The sequence below is a fragment of the Littorina saxatilis genome, unplaced genomic scaffold (assembly GCF_037325665.1).
Source record: "Littorina saxatilis isolate snail1 unplaced genomic scaffold, US_GU_Lsax_2.0 scaffold_1587, whole genome shotgun sequence".
NCBI classification, from domain to species: domain Eukaryota; kingdom Metazoa; phylum Mollusca; class Gastropoda; order Littorinimorpha; family Littorinidae; genus Littorina; species Littorina saxatilis.
This window is the reverse complement of record NW_027126320.1, coordinates 5,417-24,045: the sequence shown is the minus strand read 5'-3', so window position 1 is coordinate 24,045 and position 18,629 is coordinate 5,417. Positions and strand designations below refer to the sequence as shown.

The window sequence follows — 18,629 nt, the reverse complement described above, 5'->3', positions numbered from 1 at the left end:
CTGACTCGAGCAAATAGTCACAGTACAAAAAAAAGTTTTACACATCAGCAAATAGGAATGAAAATGTAACCCAGTGGTAAATTTACAGTGGGTTCTGTGAACAATAACAAATCATGTAATTGGGAAAGAATAAAACAGCGTTAAATTGTGCCCTTTTTTGAGATTTCAGTCAATGTGGACAGTCTGAGAATTCAATCAATGTGACAAAATCATTTTGTCACGCTTCAACCAAGATGATGAATGCTAGTTAAAATGTGTAAAAGAATATATAACACCAATCATATAATTGGGAAAGAAATCTCGTCGCAGTACCCTACAGCTCGAGTCACCCACAATGAAACGTTTGCACGATTGACTGGACTTAAACAAATTAGCGGCTACATTGACATAAGTGAGGGACATAAATGTGCAAAAAAATGTGCCCAGAGAACAATAGTTGTACACATCACCATATATGTCTTAAGACGGGGAATGAGCAAATAGTGTGCACAGTAAAAAAAAAAGTTTTACACATATAAAAATTTACATGGTTGCCCATATGGTCTTTGTTGATGTTCTTTGTCTCGTGACGTTATCAATATGTCCACAAAATTCAAAACAGGGATCAGATTTTACCCGCAACTACTGACTCGAGCAAATAGTGTGCACAGTACAAAAAAAAGTTTTACACATCAGCAAATAGGAATGAAAATGTAACCCAGTGGTAAATTTACAGTGGGTTCTGTGAACAATAACAAATCATGTAATTGGGAAAGAATAAAACAGCGTTAAATTGTGCCCTTTTTTGAGATTTCAGTCAATGTGGACAGTCTGAGAATTCAATCAATGTGACAAAATCATTTTGTCACGCTTCAACCAAGATGATGAATGCTAGTTAAAATGTGTAAAAGAATATATAACACCAATCATATAATTGGGAAAGAAATCTCGTCGCAGTACCCTACAGCTCGAGTCACCCACAATGAAACGTTTGCACGATTGACTGGACTTAAACAAATTAGCGGCTACATTGACATAAGTGAGGGACATAAATGTGCAAAAAAATGTGCCCAGAGAACAATAGTTGTACACATCACCATATATGTCTTAAGACGGGGAAAAAAACAGCACTAAATGGAACAAAATTTGTACACTTCAGCAAACATGCGAGTGAAAAATAAAATGTTAACCCTTACACCGGTGCAATTCTGTAACACATGTTACATAGCCACTGGTGAATTAACAGAGAGAAAAATAACAAAAAACAGTCATATAGGTTTTCGCATCAATGGGAGGTAATCGGAACTGACCAAACAGACTGAGCCAATAGCGCGACATATGTCGTGACAACCAGGTGACAGTATACGTAAAGTAGCGCGACATATGTCGCGACAACCAGCCAATGTGAAATTGGTTCTGCGTTCTGCGAACAACAAAATGTTTACACATGCATTGTGCACAGAGAACAAAAGTTTTCAGATCACCATGCATATATGGCATTATGATGGTTAGGCCTGAAGAAATACATTTGCTTTTGTTTAATATTTCTCTAAAATGTGAAATTGGTTCTGCGTTCTGCGAACAACAAAATGTTTACACATGCATTGTGCACAGAGAACAGAAGTTTACAGATCACCATGCATATATAGCATTATGATGGTTAGCAGGGGCGGATCTGGGTTTTGAAAGGGGGGAGTGCAAAGTTCTTTTTTTTTTTTTGTATCTTATCAGCGAAGGCGCGAAGCGCCGAACTGATGGCGCGAAGCGCCGAGCATGCTAGGGGGGTCCGGGGGCATGCCCCCCCGGAATTTTGTTTTAAAAAGGAAGCAAAATTGTGCAATCTGGTGCAATCTGAGCGTGTAAAGTGCTATTTTCAGGTGATACATTTTTCTTCTTTTTTTTTTTTTGTCCCGCTGGGGGGGGGGGGGGGTGCAATTGCACCCATTGCACCCCCCCCCAGATCCGCCCCTGGTTAGGCCTGAAGAAATACATTTGCTTTTGTTTAATATTTCTCTTGGGCTGCAAGCCAGCACAAAATAATTAAAACATTTCATTTGCCAAATCAGCGCCACCAAAACTGATAAATAGGACTAAGCATGGAGTATTCATGGCAGGGGCTCTTTTTTGTTTGTCATGCTGTGTGCCACACGCGTTGCAGTTGTCACCGTGTGTAGAGTTTAAGATGATGTGATTCCTATTCTTATAAAGACAAAGTCGATCTCCGTTACACCCCCGCAACAATTTACATGGTTGCCCATATGGTCTTTGTTGATGTTCTTTGTCTCGTGACTTTATCGATTTGTCGCAAAATGATTCCACCAAATTCAAAACAGGGATCAGATTTTACCCGCAACTACTGACTCTGAAAAGGTTGTGAAAAAATGGGTTGAATGTGAATGTTTATTCCTGAGACAATGCTTGGAGAGCTTCTCCCGATGTGACTGCGTCATCTGAAGTGGACTGGGTTGCGTTTTGTGTTGCATCAAACATGTCTGTGGATTGTGTTGAATTTTGTGTTGCGTCAATCATGTCGTCATCCATGATTTGACTGAGCGTTAGGACGTCGACAATAGGTGGTTTGATGTGTTTGTAGGAGTGCTTGTTGCTGCAGGGTTGTTTGGTGCAGCGGTGGGTGAACGTAGTGCAGATGAAGATTAGCTGGCTATTGCCGCAGGGTTGTTTGGTGCAGCGGTGGGTGTAGATGAACGTAGTGAAGATGAGGTGGCCGACTGGAGGCGTTGATTTTCACGCCTAAGATTGGTTAGTTGTGTGGAGTCTTTGCTCGCTTTGGTTTTTGCATCTGACAATTGGTTGATGATGGTCTGGAAAGATTGCTTTTGTTTTTGTCGAAGTCGGGGTACTGCTTCACAGGTCAAGTTGTGGTCAGCGTCTTGAAGTGAGGTCGCAGTGAGTTGGTCGTTGGGACGCCATATCTGAAGAAAATTACAAAAAATTATACCTTATACACAGGAGTATGGAACACTGAAAAAAGATTTGTTTTGGCAGGAATGACGTTTGCATGATTACGTCTACATGAACAAAATTTTCTCTTTATACGTTTGCTCATTGGTGTAAAAATCCAGCCCCCCCCCCCCCCCCAAAGCATTAAAGGTAAAAGCCATCGTAAAGATACGAAATGGAAATCTATAACGTCTAAAATATATAAAGATTCAAACGCATATTGTAACTAAATGACAACAGAAAATATACATGGTCCAAACACACACACACACAATCGAGTGCACGCATCCATGCATATAAAGTCATGTACACACACACACACCCAATAAAGGTACGTCCAATGGCACGTGTGTGTGCTGTTTTCAGGTAATAGCACCGCCCTCCCTCCCCCTCATGTATGATTTTTACGAAATGGAAATCTTTCCTTGAACCCCCCCCCCCCCCCCCCCACTCATGTATTGCCTATGCCTGGGTTAGTAAACAACGAAAGAATGCAGCGTTTCTTTCTGCATCTGCATGGGTAACGCGGGTGTGACGTTTTCCTCTTTCGCTTTGTAACGGTGTTGATATTTTGATTCTCGGCCTCGTTGATCTAGTATAAACTCTACACTGAACAAAAAAACACCCTTCGATTGTACTGATAAGCGACCTTGTGTACCCTACATTCATGGGGCCAAATTTGTCCAACCAATTTTTTTTTTATTTAACTTGAAATTTGATTCATCCTCAAATGTTTCCCTTCTTACTCAAAGGACGTAACCACTCGGTACACGTTTTCGAAAAAATCGATTTTGGGTGTGAAATCTATTAAATTTAACCAATTTTCTTCACATGCAAGAAAATGACATGCTTTTCGTCCATAAATAATTTCACTTCTTAATTTTACCAGGAAACATTTCAGTCTTGAGTATCGAGGGGGAAATATGTACACAGGCGAAAGATGAAATCGTGACACCGGCAGAATCCCAAACTTTGGCTTAGTACCGCACCCCCCCCCCCCCCCCGTCCATAATGTATGGCAAGATTCCTTGAATCCCCCCCCCCCCACCCCCCATATGGCCTATGCCTGGGTTAGAAAACAACCAAAGAATGCAGCGTTGAAAGAGCGAAAATCCTGCAGTTCAGCCGTGGCGTGTCAAAATGGCGGGGGAAAACTGAGAAACGTGGCGAATAATGTTGCAAAGTCTCTATAGTATAACCCCTGTGGTAGAATACAGCAAGGTTAGGAACACTTTAAGAAAGTTTTACAGACTGATAAATGGGATTTACCTGTAGAGCCAGTTGTAGGATCCAACAGCAGATTTGACAGTTGCCCCGATTCAAAGCTGGGGGAGGAGCGGCAACATCCGCTTTGCCTTTGGTTCTGACTAAAGACTGCGCGACCACACGCGACCGCCGACTGGAGGCGTTGATTTTCACGCCTAAGAAGATTGGTTAGTTGTGTGGAGTCTTTGCTCGCTTTGGTTTTTGCATCTGACAATTGGTTGATAATGGTCTGGAAAGATTGCTTTTGTTTTTGTCGAAGTCGGGGTACTGCTTCACAGGCCAAGTTGTGGTCAGCGTCTTGAAGTGAGGTCGCAGTGAGTTGGTCGTTGGGACGCCATATCTGAAGAAAATGAAAAAAAATTATACCTTGTAGTTGTACACAGGAGTATGCAACACTGAAAAAAGATTTGTTTTGGCAGGAATGACGTTTGCATGATTACATCTACATGAACAAAATTTTCTCTTTATACGTTTGCTCATTGGTGTAAAAAATACAGCCCCCTCCCCCCCCCCCCCCCCAAATGATCACACACACACACAGTGATGAAAGTGTGCATCTCTTCCCAGCCTTGCAGCGCTTTGAAAGTTGGAAGCATTAAGCATTAAAGGTAAAAGCCATCGTGAAGATATGAACAAAAAGTAAGACGTCTAAAATATATAATGATTCAAACGCATAGTATAACATAAGTAAATAACAGAAAATATACATGGTTCAAACACACACACACACACACACACAATCGAGTGCAGCATCCATGAACACACACACAGACAAACACACACACAATAAATGTACGTCCAATGGAACGTGTGCGCGTGTGTGTGGATGCTGTTTTCAGGTAATAGAACCCCCCACATGTATGGCCTATGCCATGGGTTAGAGAAGTAGAAAAAGCAAGATTCGTTCACCCCCCCCCCCCCCCCCCCCCACATGTAATGCGCCATGGGTCATAGATTTTTACGAAATGGAAATCTAAAACGTCCAAAATATATAATGATTCAAACGCATATTCAGACCTGGGAACCCCTGTTTTGCACTTTGACTATTCTCTGTTTCTCAAACAAACTTGGTGTATTATCAAAAAAATGAGCGTAGTCACTACTCCACACAGCGTTTGCACATCCATGATTAAAACATGCCTCATGCGCGTCAAAATGGCGGGGGGAGACTGCAAATTCTCTATCTCTATAGTATAACCCCTGTGGCAGAATACAGCAAGGTTAGGAACACTTTAAGAAAGTTTTACAGACTGATAAATGGGATTTACCTGTAGAGCCAGTTGATGCGACAGCAGATTGACAGCTGCCTCGATTCAAAGCTGGGCACTGAGAAGCAAGCGGTCCGAATGTTGCCACGCTTTAGGTCTGACTAAAGACTGCGCGACCGCACGCGACTATACAAACAAACAAAATAAAATACAGCAGGAATGACGTTTGCATGAATCCATGATTACGTCTACATGAACAACAGTGATAAAAGTGCGCATCTCTTCCCAGCCGTGCAGCGCTTTGAAAGTTGGAAGCATTAAAATTTAAACGGGTAAAAGCCATCGTGAAGATACGAAAAAAAAGTATGACGTCTAAAATACATAATGATTCAAACGCATAGTATAACATATGTAATAAACACACAATCGAGTCCACACATCCATGCTTATTTAAAGTCATGTACACACACACATACATGGCATCAAGCAATACACAATTAAATGACACATATATGGAAAACGTATAATGAACATGAACATGGCAAGTAATTCACACCGTTACCTACTATAAAATTGATGATATATATATACCACTCACTTGCTATTCGCCTAAAAGCTTGCAGTGTGCTGTGACACATATAAGAAACCAGAAGAAAAAAGGACTTTACTTTGGCGAAAAGAGCATATGCTGCTTATTTTTGTACATAACTGCTATAACTGTATTTTTTCCGAACACTTACATGTAAAAAACCGTAGAGATATATCTTACCATTTCACTAAGACAGCCAAAATAACGGTCAAATTAAGGGGAGATCATGATGAAGGGGAGATCATGATGACGTACATGTCAATGGTTGCACCGGGGGAAAATATTTAGTCGCTGGAACCTATAAGGTTATACGGCGACTTATCAGATGATATTGTTTCGAACTTATCTTTTAAAAATTAAGTAAACAAATCTATAGAATATTTTGGAGTTCCATTAACAGATAAACAGATCTATCTATCTTCTTATTATTTTAGGTTCGTCTGGGGTAGAGAAATAAAACACACAGCTAGGTTCGTCTGAGGTGCGGTCGCGTAGTGTTTAGTCAAACCGTTCGCTTTCGGCCAATGGGATAGCTGGGATATTCTGTCTGCTACGACATTTCACGTTAAAAAGGCCTCAAAAAGCCATTTCGCTTTCGAAGTCGTCAATCTAACCCAGCCTATCGTCTTCATCGCGATCCGTTCCTACGGAAAAACCGAGGGACAGGGTCCAAACCGGCGGGGTTTGGTAGGAGATACGTCCACACGGCGAAAAAGGCCACGCGTATTATAATATAGATAGTGCGTAAACAGCAAACAGTAGATCTACAATCAAAGAAAGGATCGAGTCTGGAATGAAACGCGATACAGATCTAGCATTCAAAAACTGTCTTTCACGTTCAAGGAAGTTGTTGCAAAGTACTTAAGACTTACTAAATTGTACAGACAAAACCATGACAGTGCATGTTTTGAATCTGAGGAAAAAATCGTGATCATTTTGACTTTGAGAACAGATTCATTCCGTTTCCTTATATCTGCATGTTCAAATAAATGGTGGACAGTTTTTTTCGGGCAGAGTAAACTTAACTTGAGACTCTACTGCAAGTCTTGAAATTCACATAAATCGAACCACGAGCAAAGACATCCAAACATTACAGGCACATTAGATCAACTCATTTCACTAGAGGTGACTGCCTAGCACTGTGTTTGACATCCGTGTCTGCTGAAATAAAACAAAACGGATTAACAGTAGGTGACACGTTATCAGAGTGGGAGACACTAGATCTGTCTCTGAACTTACCGGGATACGGCTGCAAGATCGACACTGACTGCCGCGCTTTCGACAGCTCTTCCTCGCGTGGACATTGGAAACACGCTGTGCAGATCAAATTGTAGGAAATCTCCCTTTGGTATCTTCTTTATTTACTTTTCTGGAGCTTAGAAACCGAACAACATGAAATCGTCTTCCCCGGCGAATCGGCGAGGTGAGAACTGGACCACAATCCTTCGCGCGACCCCTGACCTGATCTTGACACCTGACCTGCCGTCTACATGCCAAACACGACACAAATCAGTCAACTGCTTGTACCCCTTCAAAACCCCCCCACCACCCGTTTTCTTTGGATACACGCTTTAACTACACACATGCCGACACAATGTTGATCATTACTTCAATAATTTGAAGATGGTGCTTGAAAATTAACCATGTGAAATGAGTATTTCGGTGTTTAGCCAAAAATGTTAAAGTTTCTACCACAGACATACACACATACATACGCACGCACGCACGCACGCACAGACAGACAAAGTTTACCATCGCATAGGCTACACTTACGTGAGCCAAAAAAGGCAAAGATGTACCGTTTTTTAGTAGCGCACGTCCCGTCATCAATTCCAAAGAGCTGCACGTTGCACTCACTGTCCAGTCGACTCTTCACCCACTTTGCTTGACACACATCCGGGCTCCCTACTTTTAAAATCTTAAAACCTCGAACTGAACAGACTTTGTTTTGATGATAAAAGGATTCTTTTGTGTTTTAACAATGTTTGTCTAACAAGCTGTCAATTTATTATTTAGATTTTAAAAGTTAGGCCCAGCGCCATAACGAGGCGTCCGATTTTTACCCGTAGGTCCACGCAAAAATAAATTCTCTGAAAATTGCTCGCTCTTTATGGTGTTTGTACTGCGTGTAAAAGCTTGACAGTGTCCGTGGCCAGAATCTGATGGTTTACAGGAGGCGCAGGCTTTTAAAATCTAAATAATAATTGGACAGCTTGTGCAAGAAAGTACGTTGTAATATCAAAATTGATTTAAAAAATTACTTTTAGGCGAGAATGAGTTTTTAAAAAAATTTGATGGTTAACATGATATTACCGTTAACTACCTTGTATACGCCCACCCACCCTATGTACCAGTTTTGCCCAAAAGTGGGGGGTGGGCGTTTATCAATCAATCAATATGAGGCTTATATCGCGCGTATTCCGTGGGTACAGTTCTAAGCGCAGGGAATTTTTTTTTAATTTGTTTATGCAATTTATATCGCGCACATATTCAAGGCGCAGGGATTTATTTATGCCGTGTGAGATGGATTTTTTTTACACAATACATCACGCATTCACATCGGCCAGCAGATCGCAGCCATTTCGGTGCATATCCTACTTTTCACGGCCTATTATTTCAAGTCACACGGGTATTTTGGTGGACATTTTTTATCTATGCCTATACAATTTTGCCAGGAAAGACCCTTTTGTCAATCGTGGGATCTTTAACGTGCACACCCCAATGTAGTGTACACGAAGGGACCTCGGTTTTTCGTCTCATCCGAAAGACTAGCACTTGAACCCACCACCTAGGTTAGGAAAGGGGGGAGAAAATTGCTAACGCCTTGACCCAGGGTCGAACTCGCAACCTCTCGCTTCCGAGCGCAAGTGCGTTACCACTCGGCCACCCAGTCCACAGGTACTAGGTACTATACCCTTGGCAGGAGCGGGTCCTTAGCTAGAAAAACGATATTTTGGTCATTTGTCATAGAAGTGTTCAAAGGATGCGTTATTGCACAAAACTCCCCCCCCCCCCCCCCCCTCTCTCTCTCTCTCTCTCTCTCACACACACACACACACACACACACACACACACACACACACACACACACACACACTAACACACACTAACACTAACACTAACACTAACACACAAAATCAACCTCTTCAGACATCACTTCCCGCCAAAGATGAAGCTTTGAAGATGAAGACCATTGTTGGAGCAGTCCGCGGTACAAGCCATCAACAACTGTACGACGAGTCAGGCTTTATTTCACTTTAAGAGAGGCGTAAACGTCAAAAATTGATATTATTTCACAAGATTGTACACCGTAAGGTGCCAAACTACTTACTTGCGATATTGCCACCATTAATATCAACTAATAATCCATATCGCCAGCGCAGACCTTTAGATAGGAAAGTTCCATCGTTTAACACTGAATTATACAAAAACTCATTTCTCCCATCTACAACACAACTCTGGAATTCTTTACCAGACTACATAAAACTTAGTAAGTCCCTCAAGCACTTTTTGTCAAAAAAACGATTTAAGTCCGCCGTGTTATTGGTATTCTGGAGATCGCATATCACAAACAATTCACTGTAAGCTCAGGCTATATGGAAGTGATCTTAATAACGATCTAGTGAGACGACACGTTGCTACAGATGCATCTTGTGACTGCGGATTTCCGTCCGAAACCGTAAAACACTTCCTATTAGATTGTCCAAATTATCGCGAAGCACGTCAAGAAACCATACATACCCTCCCTAACCACAGTATTCACCTCCCCCACCTTCTAAATGGAGACACAGTATTCTCTAGATTTGAACAGGAACATTTTTTCCAGAGTACACTCGTTCATTGAACGTTCAGGCCGCTTTGGGCAAACAAGAATCAATGCTCCACAAGCCGGACAACAACTTTAACTTCTGCACAACTCCTACCCACCCCTCTTCTTTTTATTCCTTTTCTTCCCCTCCTTCCTTCCTCTTACTGTCTTTCTTTATAATGATTATACAACGTTTATTATGTTATGATAATTTTGGATGATTAATGAGATGAGGATGATTATAATCATTGATGATGCTTTGAATTTCCAATTTGGTTTATTTTGACAAATTGTTCAGCCGTTACCGCCTTACGTTATAATATCCATGCAGGAACACCACTATAAGCTTCTAGCTTGTTGCTGTTACCTGTGTCTTTTGTATACATGTCATGATTGTAACATTTGTTGAAATAAACTTATGTTTAAACCAAAGATGAAGCTTTCGTTTCTTCTTTTCCCTCCCAGTCAAAAATGTATTGCGATTCTCTAGCCACTCCAGAAACCTTTTTCTGTCCAATCCCCGAAGCATGTCTAAGGAAAGGAAACAATTGAAAAACAACAATAACAGCAGACTGAATAATCTTTATTTATTTTCCTTGTCTACTAGTCCACTGGTCAAAACTGGGGGGTGGGCGTTTACTAGGTACTATACCATGTACACCTGCATGCAACTGAGGTTTATAAAAAAAATAAAAATAAAATCTCCCCGTGTTTTTATTTCATTCAGTTTGTTTGGGTTGTTGCTATTGGCTTTGAAACTGACACGCCGGCGAAAACGCCGGTAACGCGTGCGCAGAGAAGAGCAAGCATCGGGAATCTTCAATTCTAAAAATAACCAACTGGTAGCTGCCGACCTTCCGCTAGACACACATGAATACCGGGGAAAAATAAATAATTACTGGGCAGTAAAAATAAATACTGGGCGGTAGTTAAACGACAGTTTGACTTTGAAGGACACAATGTTGCAGCTTTTTAGCCAGCGTGTCAGTTTCAAAGTCAATAGCAACTACCCAAACAAACTGAATGAAATAAAAACACGGGGAGACCCTTTTTATTTATTTTTTATTTTTTTGTTTTTAATCTCAGTTGCATGCAGGTGGCTGCTACCGCATTTTAGGTGTTTTTATCCTCTCTCACCTTTGTTTTTTTTTAAGCGGGAAGCATCCTTCTTCATGGTTATTTATTTAATTTTTTTAATCAACAGTTTACATGTTTAGGTTAACAAACTTTATCAATAAACTAATATCATGTTAATCAAAGATTTAAAAAAAAAACCATTCCAGCCTAAAATTATTTTTTTTAAATCAATTTTGCTGTTATAACGTACTCTTTTGCACATGAAGAAAATAAACAAAAATAAACAAATGCCAAAGAGTAAAAAAAAATTACGGGCAGATGGAGATTTGAACTCGACTCAATCACGCATCAGGCGAACGAGAGAACCGTTCGACCACGGAATCAGTTGAAAATACTCGGACACTGTAATGCATTAAAGAAGACGCTAGCACGCGATCACCATAAGCCGGTATAATCGAGCATCGGTTAAAATCTTTCGCGAGCGGTATCTCGTATTTGCTTAAATGACACCAATGTGTGTCCATGAGGGACATAAATCTACAAACAATATTTTAACAAGATTTATTCAAAATTGACGGTTTTAGAGGAGGGGGATGGGTCCTCTAACCGTTTACAGCTCGGAGACACCCGGGTAAGTCTTTGCCGGAGTTTCATGAATAACACTTAGCGGACTTATCGAGCGGAAGTGGTTTTACAGGCCGGTATATGAGTTGCAGCTTATTAAAGAATACGAGCCCAGATTTGCTAGTGCATTTCGTAACCTGGGGAGTTATGCATGAGTGACGTCTAAACGTTTAGGCGGCGTGCAAACAGCGAGTGCCGCCAACCGCGAGGTACACGGTATGCACGGGTTGCGACTACACGCTTGTACCACCGAAACTGGCGACTAAATTTAGACGTGCTCCGGAGGTCGTCTAAATGGTTTACACGCCGACTTCAGTGAACAGAATGGCCATTTTCATGGTTTTCCGCCATCAAAGTCGACGAATTTTGCGTCGTAATCGTTTTTAGACAGAACCCAATAGTTGGAAGTGCTGGACTAAAAAGATATTTTTTTGCGAGATTCACTTCCCTTGTCATATTATTTTAGAACCAACACCGATAAGATTAGCGAAGACATCTTTGATTCGTTTCAGCGCAAAGTAGCACTGACCCATATTTCACTGGTGCCGTTTTTGACTCTCAGCTTTTACGCGACAGGCACCCTCTTGCTCATTTCATCTTTTGCGCCTCCATTTCTCCACGCTCTCCGTCTCTGAATAGTCGAACTCCCCGTGCGAGGAAGCGGGAGGATGTTATCGAATGACCCTAGCGCATGCGCAAAGGAAGGAATTCCTCGTTATAAAAATAGATTGACTGGTGACCTTGCTTTACACGGCAACTTGAAAGTCGGCGGTCAAGTCGTCACCCGTGCATACCGACTGAGCGCCTGCGGTAGGTGGCGACTTTCAAGTCATGACTTCGCTGAAGTCGGCGTGTACTTTACTGTGACACGGCACTCATGCATAACTCCCCTGAGTGGGTCCCTCGCTGGCGAGAAGTGACGATTTTTAGAGTGCTTGCTGATGCGCGCGCCTGCTGTGTTAGTGTCTGAATAATAAATAAGAAAAACGAAATCTGATTGGAACTCTTGCATCTTCAACCGTGCTGCTGACTCAGTCCTCAGCTAATCGTGAGGATGTATGTATCTGTTATGTTTAAGTCAGAAGCAACAACGACAAAATCAGATTGAAACTCGTTCTTTAAAACAACGACAACGTTGCTCCGCAACCGGAGGCTCAGATTTTCACGATGACGCCAGCTATCATTCTCGTGATGTCTGTCGTGTGTATGACGTTATTTCAGTCAACAGAAAGTTTACAACAGAGCTTGTTGGCAAAAAAAGCTGCGCATGCAAACTATGTTTTCTTGGAAAATCTTCTCTTTGAGAGCGAGGCAGCGTCGGCAGTTGACTGTGCAAGCAGTTGCTGGAAGAGGCCAGACTGCTGGTCATTCACCGTCACCACCACCTCATTGGGCACTACGTGTCGAGGACATGCAGTGTGGATGACGTCAGCAAATGAAAGGATCTTGACGGCTACCACGTCTCTATGGCACTTGAGTAAGTATACGGCCGTTGTAACACGAAATTTTGTCTCCACGAAAACTTTACTTCGGAGTAAAAATTTCGTACGAAATTCTTACTCCGAGTACACCTTTCGTACGTGAAAAGAACTCCCCAAGGCACGAAAAAAGTACTCCCTCCACGAAATTGTTACTCCCCATTTTTTTTTCAGTAAAAATCTCGTACGCGAAAATGGGATGCGGGCGATGGGATAATGCCAATAATATGTGATCTCGCGCAAACGAATGTCGCGCTACCCTCCTTCAGGGCTGAGTTTTGGCGCTCGCCCGCTCGCCAGCGGCGACTTCAAATCGCGTCGGGCGAGTTCGAAATTCCTCTGAAATCGCCCGCCTGGCGAGTTCAAATTTCGATGAACGCAGTCGATCGGAACGGCCGGCGAACAAAGATCTCGCGCGGTTCGTCTGCTATAATATCGGACGCCATGTTTCTCGCGTCTAACGCGACCACCTCCGGAAGTTCCCCACTCGCATTCAAACTTCGTACTGTACGGCTGTGCACACGCTTGTAAACATGTGGAGATTTATTGACACTGTCACTCCCCCGCCGCAAAAAAAACAGAGAACGGACGATGAAAAAAGAGGTAAAAAGAGACAGTATGATAACGAAACACGGCAGAGAAAATGGCAGGAAAGATGGAAGAGGACAGATACTGGCGAAGAAAGAGAATGGCTCGTGTACGACGACACGAAACAGGAGATGCATTGTGCTGTGTGTCGAACCCACGCAACAGGAGACCGAGCACGAAAATCAACCTTTGTTGTTGGTTCGACCAAGTTTAAACTGGAAAGCATAAAAGAGCATGAATGTTCTACAGTCCATGCTGCATCTTGTCAAATAGCTGCTGCCAGGACAAATCCCGAAAAGACCGATGGGGCTCGGCTGATCAGTTCCCTCACGAAACAACAAGCTGAGAAAATGGAGCTCCTCTTCAGATCAGCCCACGCTATAGCGAAAAAAGCCAGGCCATTTTCTGACTTCGAATGGATGTGCGAGTAAGTACAACTTATTTCATAGTGGCTCTTCAGCTATCTCAGTCTGGATTTTTTTTTTTTTTTTTTTTTTTTTTTTTTGCCAAGCACATGATCATTGTGGGGCTTTTAATCAATGCCTGGATTTTGAACCTTCTGTTCAAGAAAAATAATGTTTATCAGACAGCGTTTCAGTTCTTTCACTTCAGGTTAACCGTTATGAATTAAATAAGATTAAATCAATTTCAAGATTAATATTTAAAAAAAAAATTTAATAGTTCATTATTACTTGTAAATGCAGGAGAATATTAATAATAGATTTATTCAATTCATGTTTAAGTTTTGACAGAATGTCGGTGTTTTGTATGTTTTAGGCTTGACAGGAAAAAAGGAACAAACGTCGGAAAAACCTACACAACCAGACACCAGGCCAAGAACTTTGTGGGCTTCATTGCCAGTGCTGAAAGGGAGCGTGTTCTTGATGAGATGAGGAAATCAAAGTTCCTTTCGTTGATGTCAGATGGTTCAACAGACAGTGCCATTGTTGAGGAAGAAATAGTATATGTGCGATGGTGTTCAAAAGGTGTTCCCACTGTGACATTTGTGGGCTTAGCTGCAGTCCAAAAAGCTGATGCTAGTCATATTTTTGATGGAATTGAGTCACTCATGACATCTACCTGTGCCAGCACCTGTGAAAAGTTGGAGAAACTTGACTGGGGGGAGAAATTGGTAGCATTTGGGAGTGATGGAGCTGCCGTCATGACTGGGAAGAATAATGGTGTTGTTGCCAAGATCAAATCTGCGCATGGTGCACACATCATTGGAATTCATTGCATGGCGCATAGATTGGAGCTGTCCTTCAAGGATGCCCTTCAACAAAACACGTGCCACAGGCAGTTAGATGACCTCCTGCTTGGGCTCTACTATTTCTATCACAAGAGTCCGCTCAACAGAGCCAACTTGAAAAAGAGTTACGATGCACTGGGCATGAAGCCCATCATGCCGACACGTGTTGGAGGAACAAGATGGGTGGGCCATATCCGTACTGCGCTGGACCACTTTCTGCGAGGTTATCCTGCCATCGTTCAACATCTTGAACAGGTAATTTATAATCTATTTATTATTTACACTGATACAGTTTTTACACTCATATAGTGAGTGATAATCATCTGCTGCTGACCCAGAAATAAAAATAATGTTAAATAGTAAAAGTTCATGTTTGGAGTTCCATGAGCTGTAACTGTAAGAACACAAATCTGCAAGTTAGTGCTAAGGGAAGAAATTTTGAAATAGTTCTCTTGGTTTTATTTTTACTTAAATGTCATCACTCATGTCATAATTTTTTTTCTCCAACTTATCAGTTTTTAATCACATTTTCCAGATCCAGTCTCCCGATGCCCAAGGGGTGCGTCCTGAACAACAGGCCAAAAGCCGAAAATTCTACAAAGTGGCGACCTCTTTTGAGGTGATCCAGTACGCCTGTTTTCTGCTCGACGTACTGCAACAGCTGAACAACCTCTCTTTGACGCTTCAGAGAAAGACAATCACCATAGCTGAGGTAGCCAAGTCCCTTCAAGTGACAAGAGCTGTCATTGAGAAATACAAAGACAGGTAAGTTTTTTATTTCTTCACAAGCATGTTTTTGATCAGACTTTTATATTAGGGGAAGAGGGCTGTATTTATTCAACACTGAACAGGGATCTATTTTTCTTTGCACTTTTCTGAGAATTCTCCATAAGCCTTTTGTTTCACAGTAGAAATTAATATTCAATGGGACTCTCTGTTTCAGAGATGGTTCCATGCTGCAGAAACTCAACAAGAAGCCGGAGCTTGAAGGCGTTCCTTTGACGAAGAGTGGAAACAGCACCAGTTTCCAGGCCTCCCGCCGCAAACTCCTGGATGGTCTCCTGGCCAGTCTGGACAGACGCTTTGATGATGTCGACGCTGGATTACTGAAGTCGTCAGCCATTGTCGACTTCTCAGTGTGGCCACACAAGGACAGCAGCAAAGGTAAGATTTGTGGTGTGTGTGGGTGGGTGGGTGACCAATAATGTTGAGCTGTTATGTATTAAGGTTTGTGTCTTCTTGTTTCAGATTTCATGATTTTTCTTTTTTGTTGAAGTTTATTTGGATTCTCATTTTTTTTTCTGCAGACTTTGGGGACGACTGCTTGGACGACTTGACTGAACACTTCAAAGCTGTCTTGGAGTCTGCCCATGTCGACACCACCCAGGTCACAGATGAATGGACGTCCTTGAAGACCACGATCTACAATCATCCAGACTGGCAGACAACCTTGAAAGACATCACCTGGGCAGAAGTAAACCGGAGATGGGGCAAGGGCCACGACAACATCTTAGCTGTTGTGGACATGGTCCTCACATTCCCTGCATCCACGGCTGAGTGTGAACGTGGGTTCAATGTCATGAAAATGATCAAAAGTGACTGGCGGTCTGCACTGAACAACACCTCGATCAACGACCTGATGTGTGTTCTGCTGGAATCGTCCACCATCACAGATTTCAACCCACAGCGAGCCATCCAGCTGTGGTTGAAGTCAGGAATAAGAAGAAAGAGGCCTGAAATGTGTGATAGCCATGCCAGCAGCTATCCTGTGCCAATCTGGAAAAAGCAGGAGGATGAAGACCTGTTTGAAGATGAACTTGAAGAAGAGGAAGGTGAAGAGAGCGACTCAGAATTTCTGAGTGACCATTTGCTTGTTGGACTGCCTGCCTGCCATGATGACTTTCCATGTGAAGAGCTTGACAGAGATGCCTGATGATAAACCCTGATTTACTGTGTAACATTGTTGTGATGGTTGTTTAGACCTACTGGTGGTGTTATTGACTTTTTAAACTCATTTGTTCAACTTGTGATCAGAATGTGATACCTTCATGTATTAAATTAAAATGTTATGTGCCAGTGAGTTTGTGTGGACTTTCAGTAACTGTTATTCTTGCAATAGATTGTGATTTGTTACTTGTAGTTATGTGTAGTGTTAATGTGTGCCTGACTGCCAGGAGGTAAATTTGTGTTTAGAGATTTAGACCTGCTGGTGGTGTAACACCGTGTTATTGACTTTTTAAACTCATTTGTTCAACTTTACTTGTGATCAGAATGTGATACCAGGAGGTAAATTTGTGTTTAGAGAAAACTCAGATTTAGATGTGCATTTGTTCAACTTGTGATCAGAATGTGATACTTTATGTATTAAATTAAAATGTTATGTGCCAGTGAGTTTGTGTGGACTTTCAGTAACTGTTATTCTTGGAATAGATTGTGATTTGTTACTTGTAGTTATGTGTAGTGTTAATGTGTGCCTGACTGCCAGGAGGTAAATTTGTGTTTAGAGATTTAGACCTGGTGGTGGTTTAACACCGTGTTATTGACTTTTTAAACTCATTTGTTCAACTTTACTTGTGATCAGAATGTGATACCAGGAGGTAAATTTGTGTTTAGAGATTTAGATGTGCCAAAGATTCTGCAACTTTTTAAGACTGGCAATTACGAGACAGAGTGAAAGTTAATGTGTGATTGTGTGACACTGAGAAAGGGGATGACTTGTGTGTGATTGTTTCCCTTTGCATGTAAATGATTAATGGTATGACTATATAATTATGAGGGTGTGCATTTGACTACTATGAGTGAGGTTAACTGAGTGACAGTGAGTGGGTGAATGTTGATTTGATAAAATGTTTTCTTCATTGAATTGATACTTTACTGTTTGCTTTGTTATTGAACCATAGTGAATAATTAAAGCACCCCAAACATACAAAGTTTGTTTATGTCTTGTGTTTGTTTGTGGCATTTAAAATAAGCATGTGAGCATTGTTTGTATAAATGTAGGTTTTTGTGTGTTTGTCGCGACGCGGCCAACGCGCGATCTACGAGCCGTTGATATGGTTGGAAATCCCGGCTGGTTGGGGGCCGGTTGGAATTTTGGGGGGCCGGTTCAAATTTTGACTTACCGGCCCCCCTGGCCGGTAGCAAAAAAAGTTAAGGTACACCCCTGCCTCCTTCCACCCCTTCCACCACCAAGACTAACAGGGGACAAGGGAGTAAACATTTCGTACACCTGGCATGGGAAGTTAAATTGCTCGTGTTAGGGTGAAGTAATTTATTCGTTATTTATTCGTCAGGGGAGCAACATTTTTTTTACGAAATGTTTACTCGGAATTCACCTGTCGTGGGGAGTAATTTTCTCGTGTAATGGAGGAGTACTTTTTTCGTAAAGGGAGTAACATTTTTGTTCGAAATTGTTACTCCGGGACGGGCGCAGTGGCGTGGTGGTAAGACATCGGCTTCTTAATCGGGAGGTCGTGAGTTCGAATCCCGGTCGCTGCCGCCTGGTGGGTTAAGAGTGGAGATTTTTCCGATCTCCCAGGTCAACTTATGTGCAGACCTGCTAGTGACTTAACCCCCTTCGTGTGTACACGCAAGCACAAGACCAAGTGCGCACGGAAAAGATCCTGTAATCCATGTCAGAGTTCGGTGGGTTATAGAAACACGAAAATACCCAGCATGCCTCCCCCGAAATCGGCGTATGCTGCCTGAATGGCGGGGTAAAAACGGCCATACACGTAAAAATCCACTCGTGCTAAAAACATGAGTGAACGTGGGAGTCTAAGCCCATGAACGAGAAGAAGAG

The 18,629-nt window shown here is 42.0% G+C and overlaps 1 protein-coding gene and 1 long non-coding RNA gene across 2 annotated transcripts; one reads left to right on the top strand and one right to left on the bottom strand.

Annotated features, from left to right (window-relative positions):
• Positions 1–1,909: 1,909 nt before the first annotated feature.
• On the bottom strand, positions 1,910–6,750 carry LOC138954774 (uncharacterized). Its single transcript, XR_011451961.1, has 3 exons — positions 5,475–6,750; positions 4,210–4,546; positions 1,910–2,912 (listed from the first exon to the last, which is right to left on the bottom strand). It is a non-coding gene; the product is annotated as an uncharacterized lncRNA (long non-coding RNA).
• Positions 6,751–14,342: 7,592 nt separating this feature from the next.
• LOC138954773 (zinc finger protein 862-like) lies at positions 14,343–17,991 on the top strand. The gene is made up of 5 exons (XM_070326543.1): positions 14,343–15,082; positions 15,120–15,135; positions 15,343–15,592; positions 15,771–15,991; positions 16,135–17,991. Exons 1-5 carry the CDS (start codon positions 14,468–14,470, stop codon positions 16,758–16,760), a joined length of 1,728 nt encoding a protein of 575 aa, XP_070182644.1. The 5' UTR covers positions 14,343–14,467; the 3' UTR covers positions 16,761–17,991.
• The last annotated feature ends 638 nt before the right edge of the window (positions 17,992–18,629 follow it).

Coding starts and splice junctions, on each gene's coding strand:
- LOC138954773 (XM_070326543.1), top strand. CDS start 14,468: ATGAGGAAATCAAAGTTCCTTTCGTTGATGTCAGATGGTTCAACAGAC. Junction 15,593..15,770: donor ATTGAGAAATACAAAGACAG/GTAAGTTTTTTA, acceptor TCTCTGTTTCAG/AGATGGTTCCATGCTGCAGA. Junction 15,992..16,134: donor ACACAAGGACAGCAGCAAAG/GTAAGATTTGTG, acceptor TTTTTTCTGCAG/ACTTTGGGGACGACTGCTTG.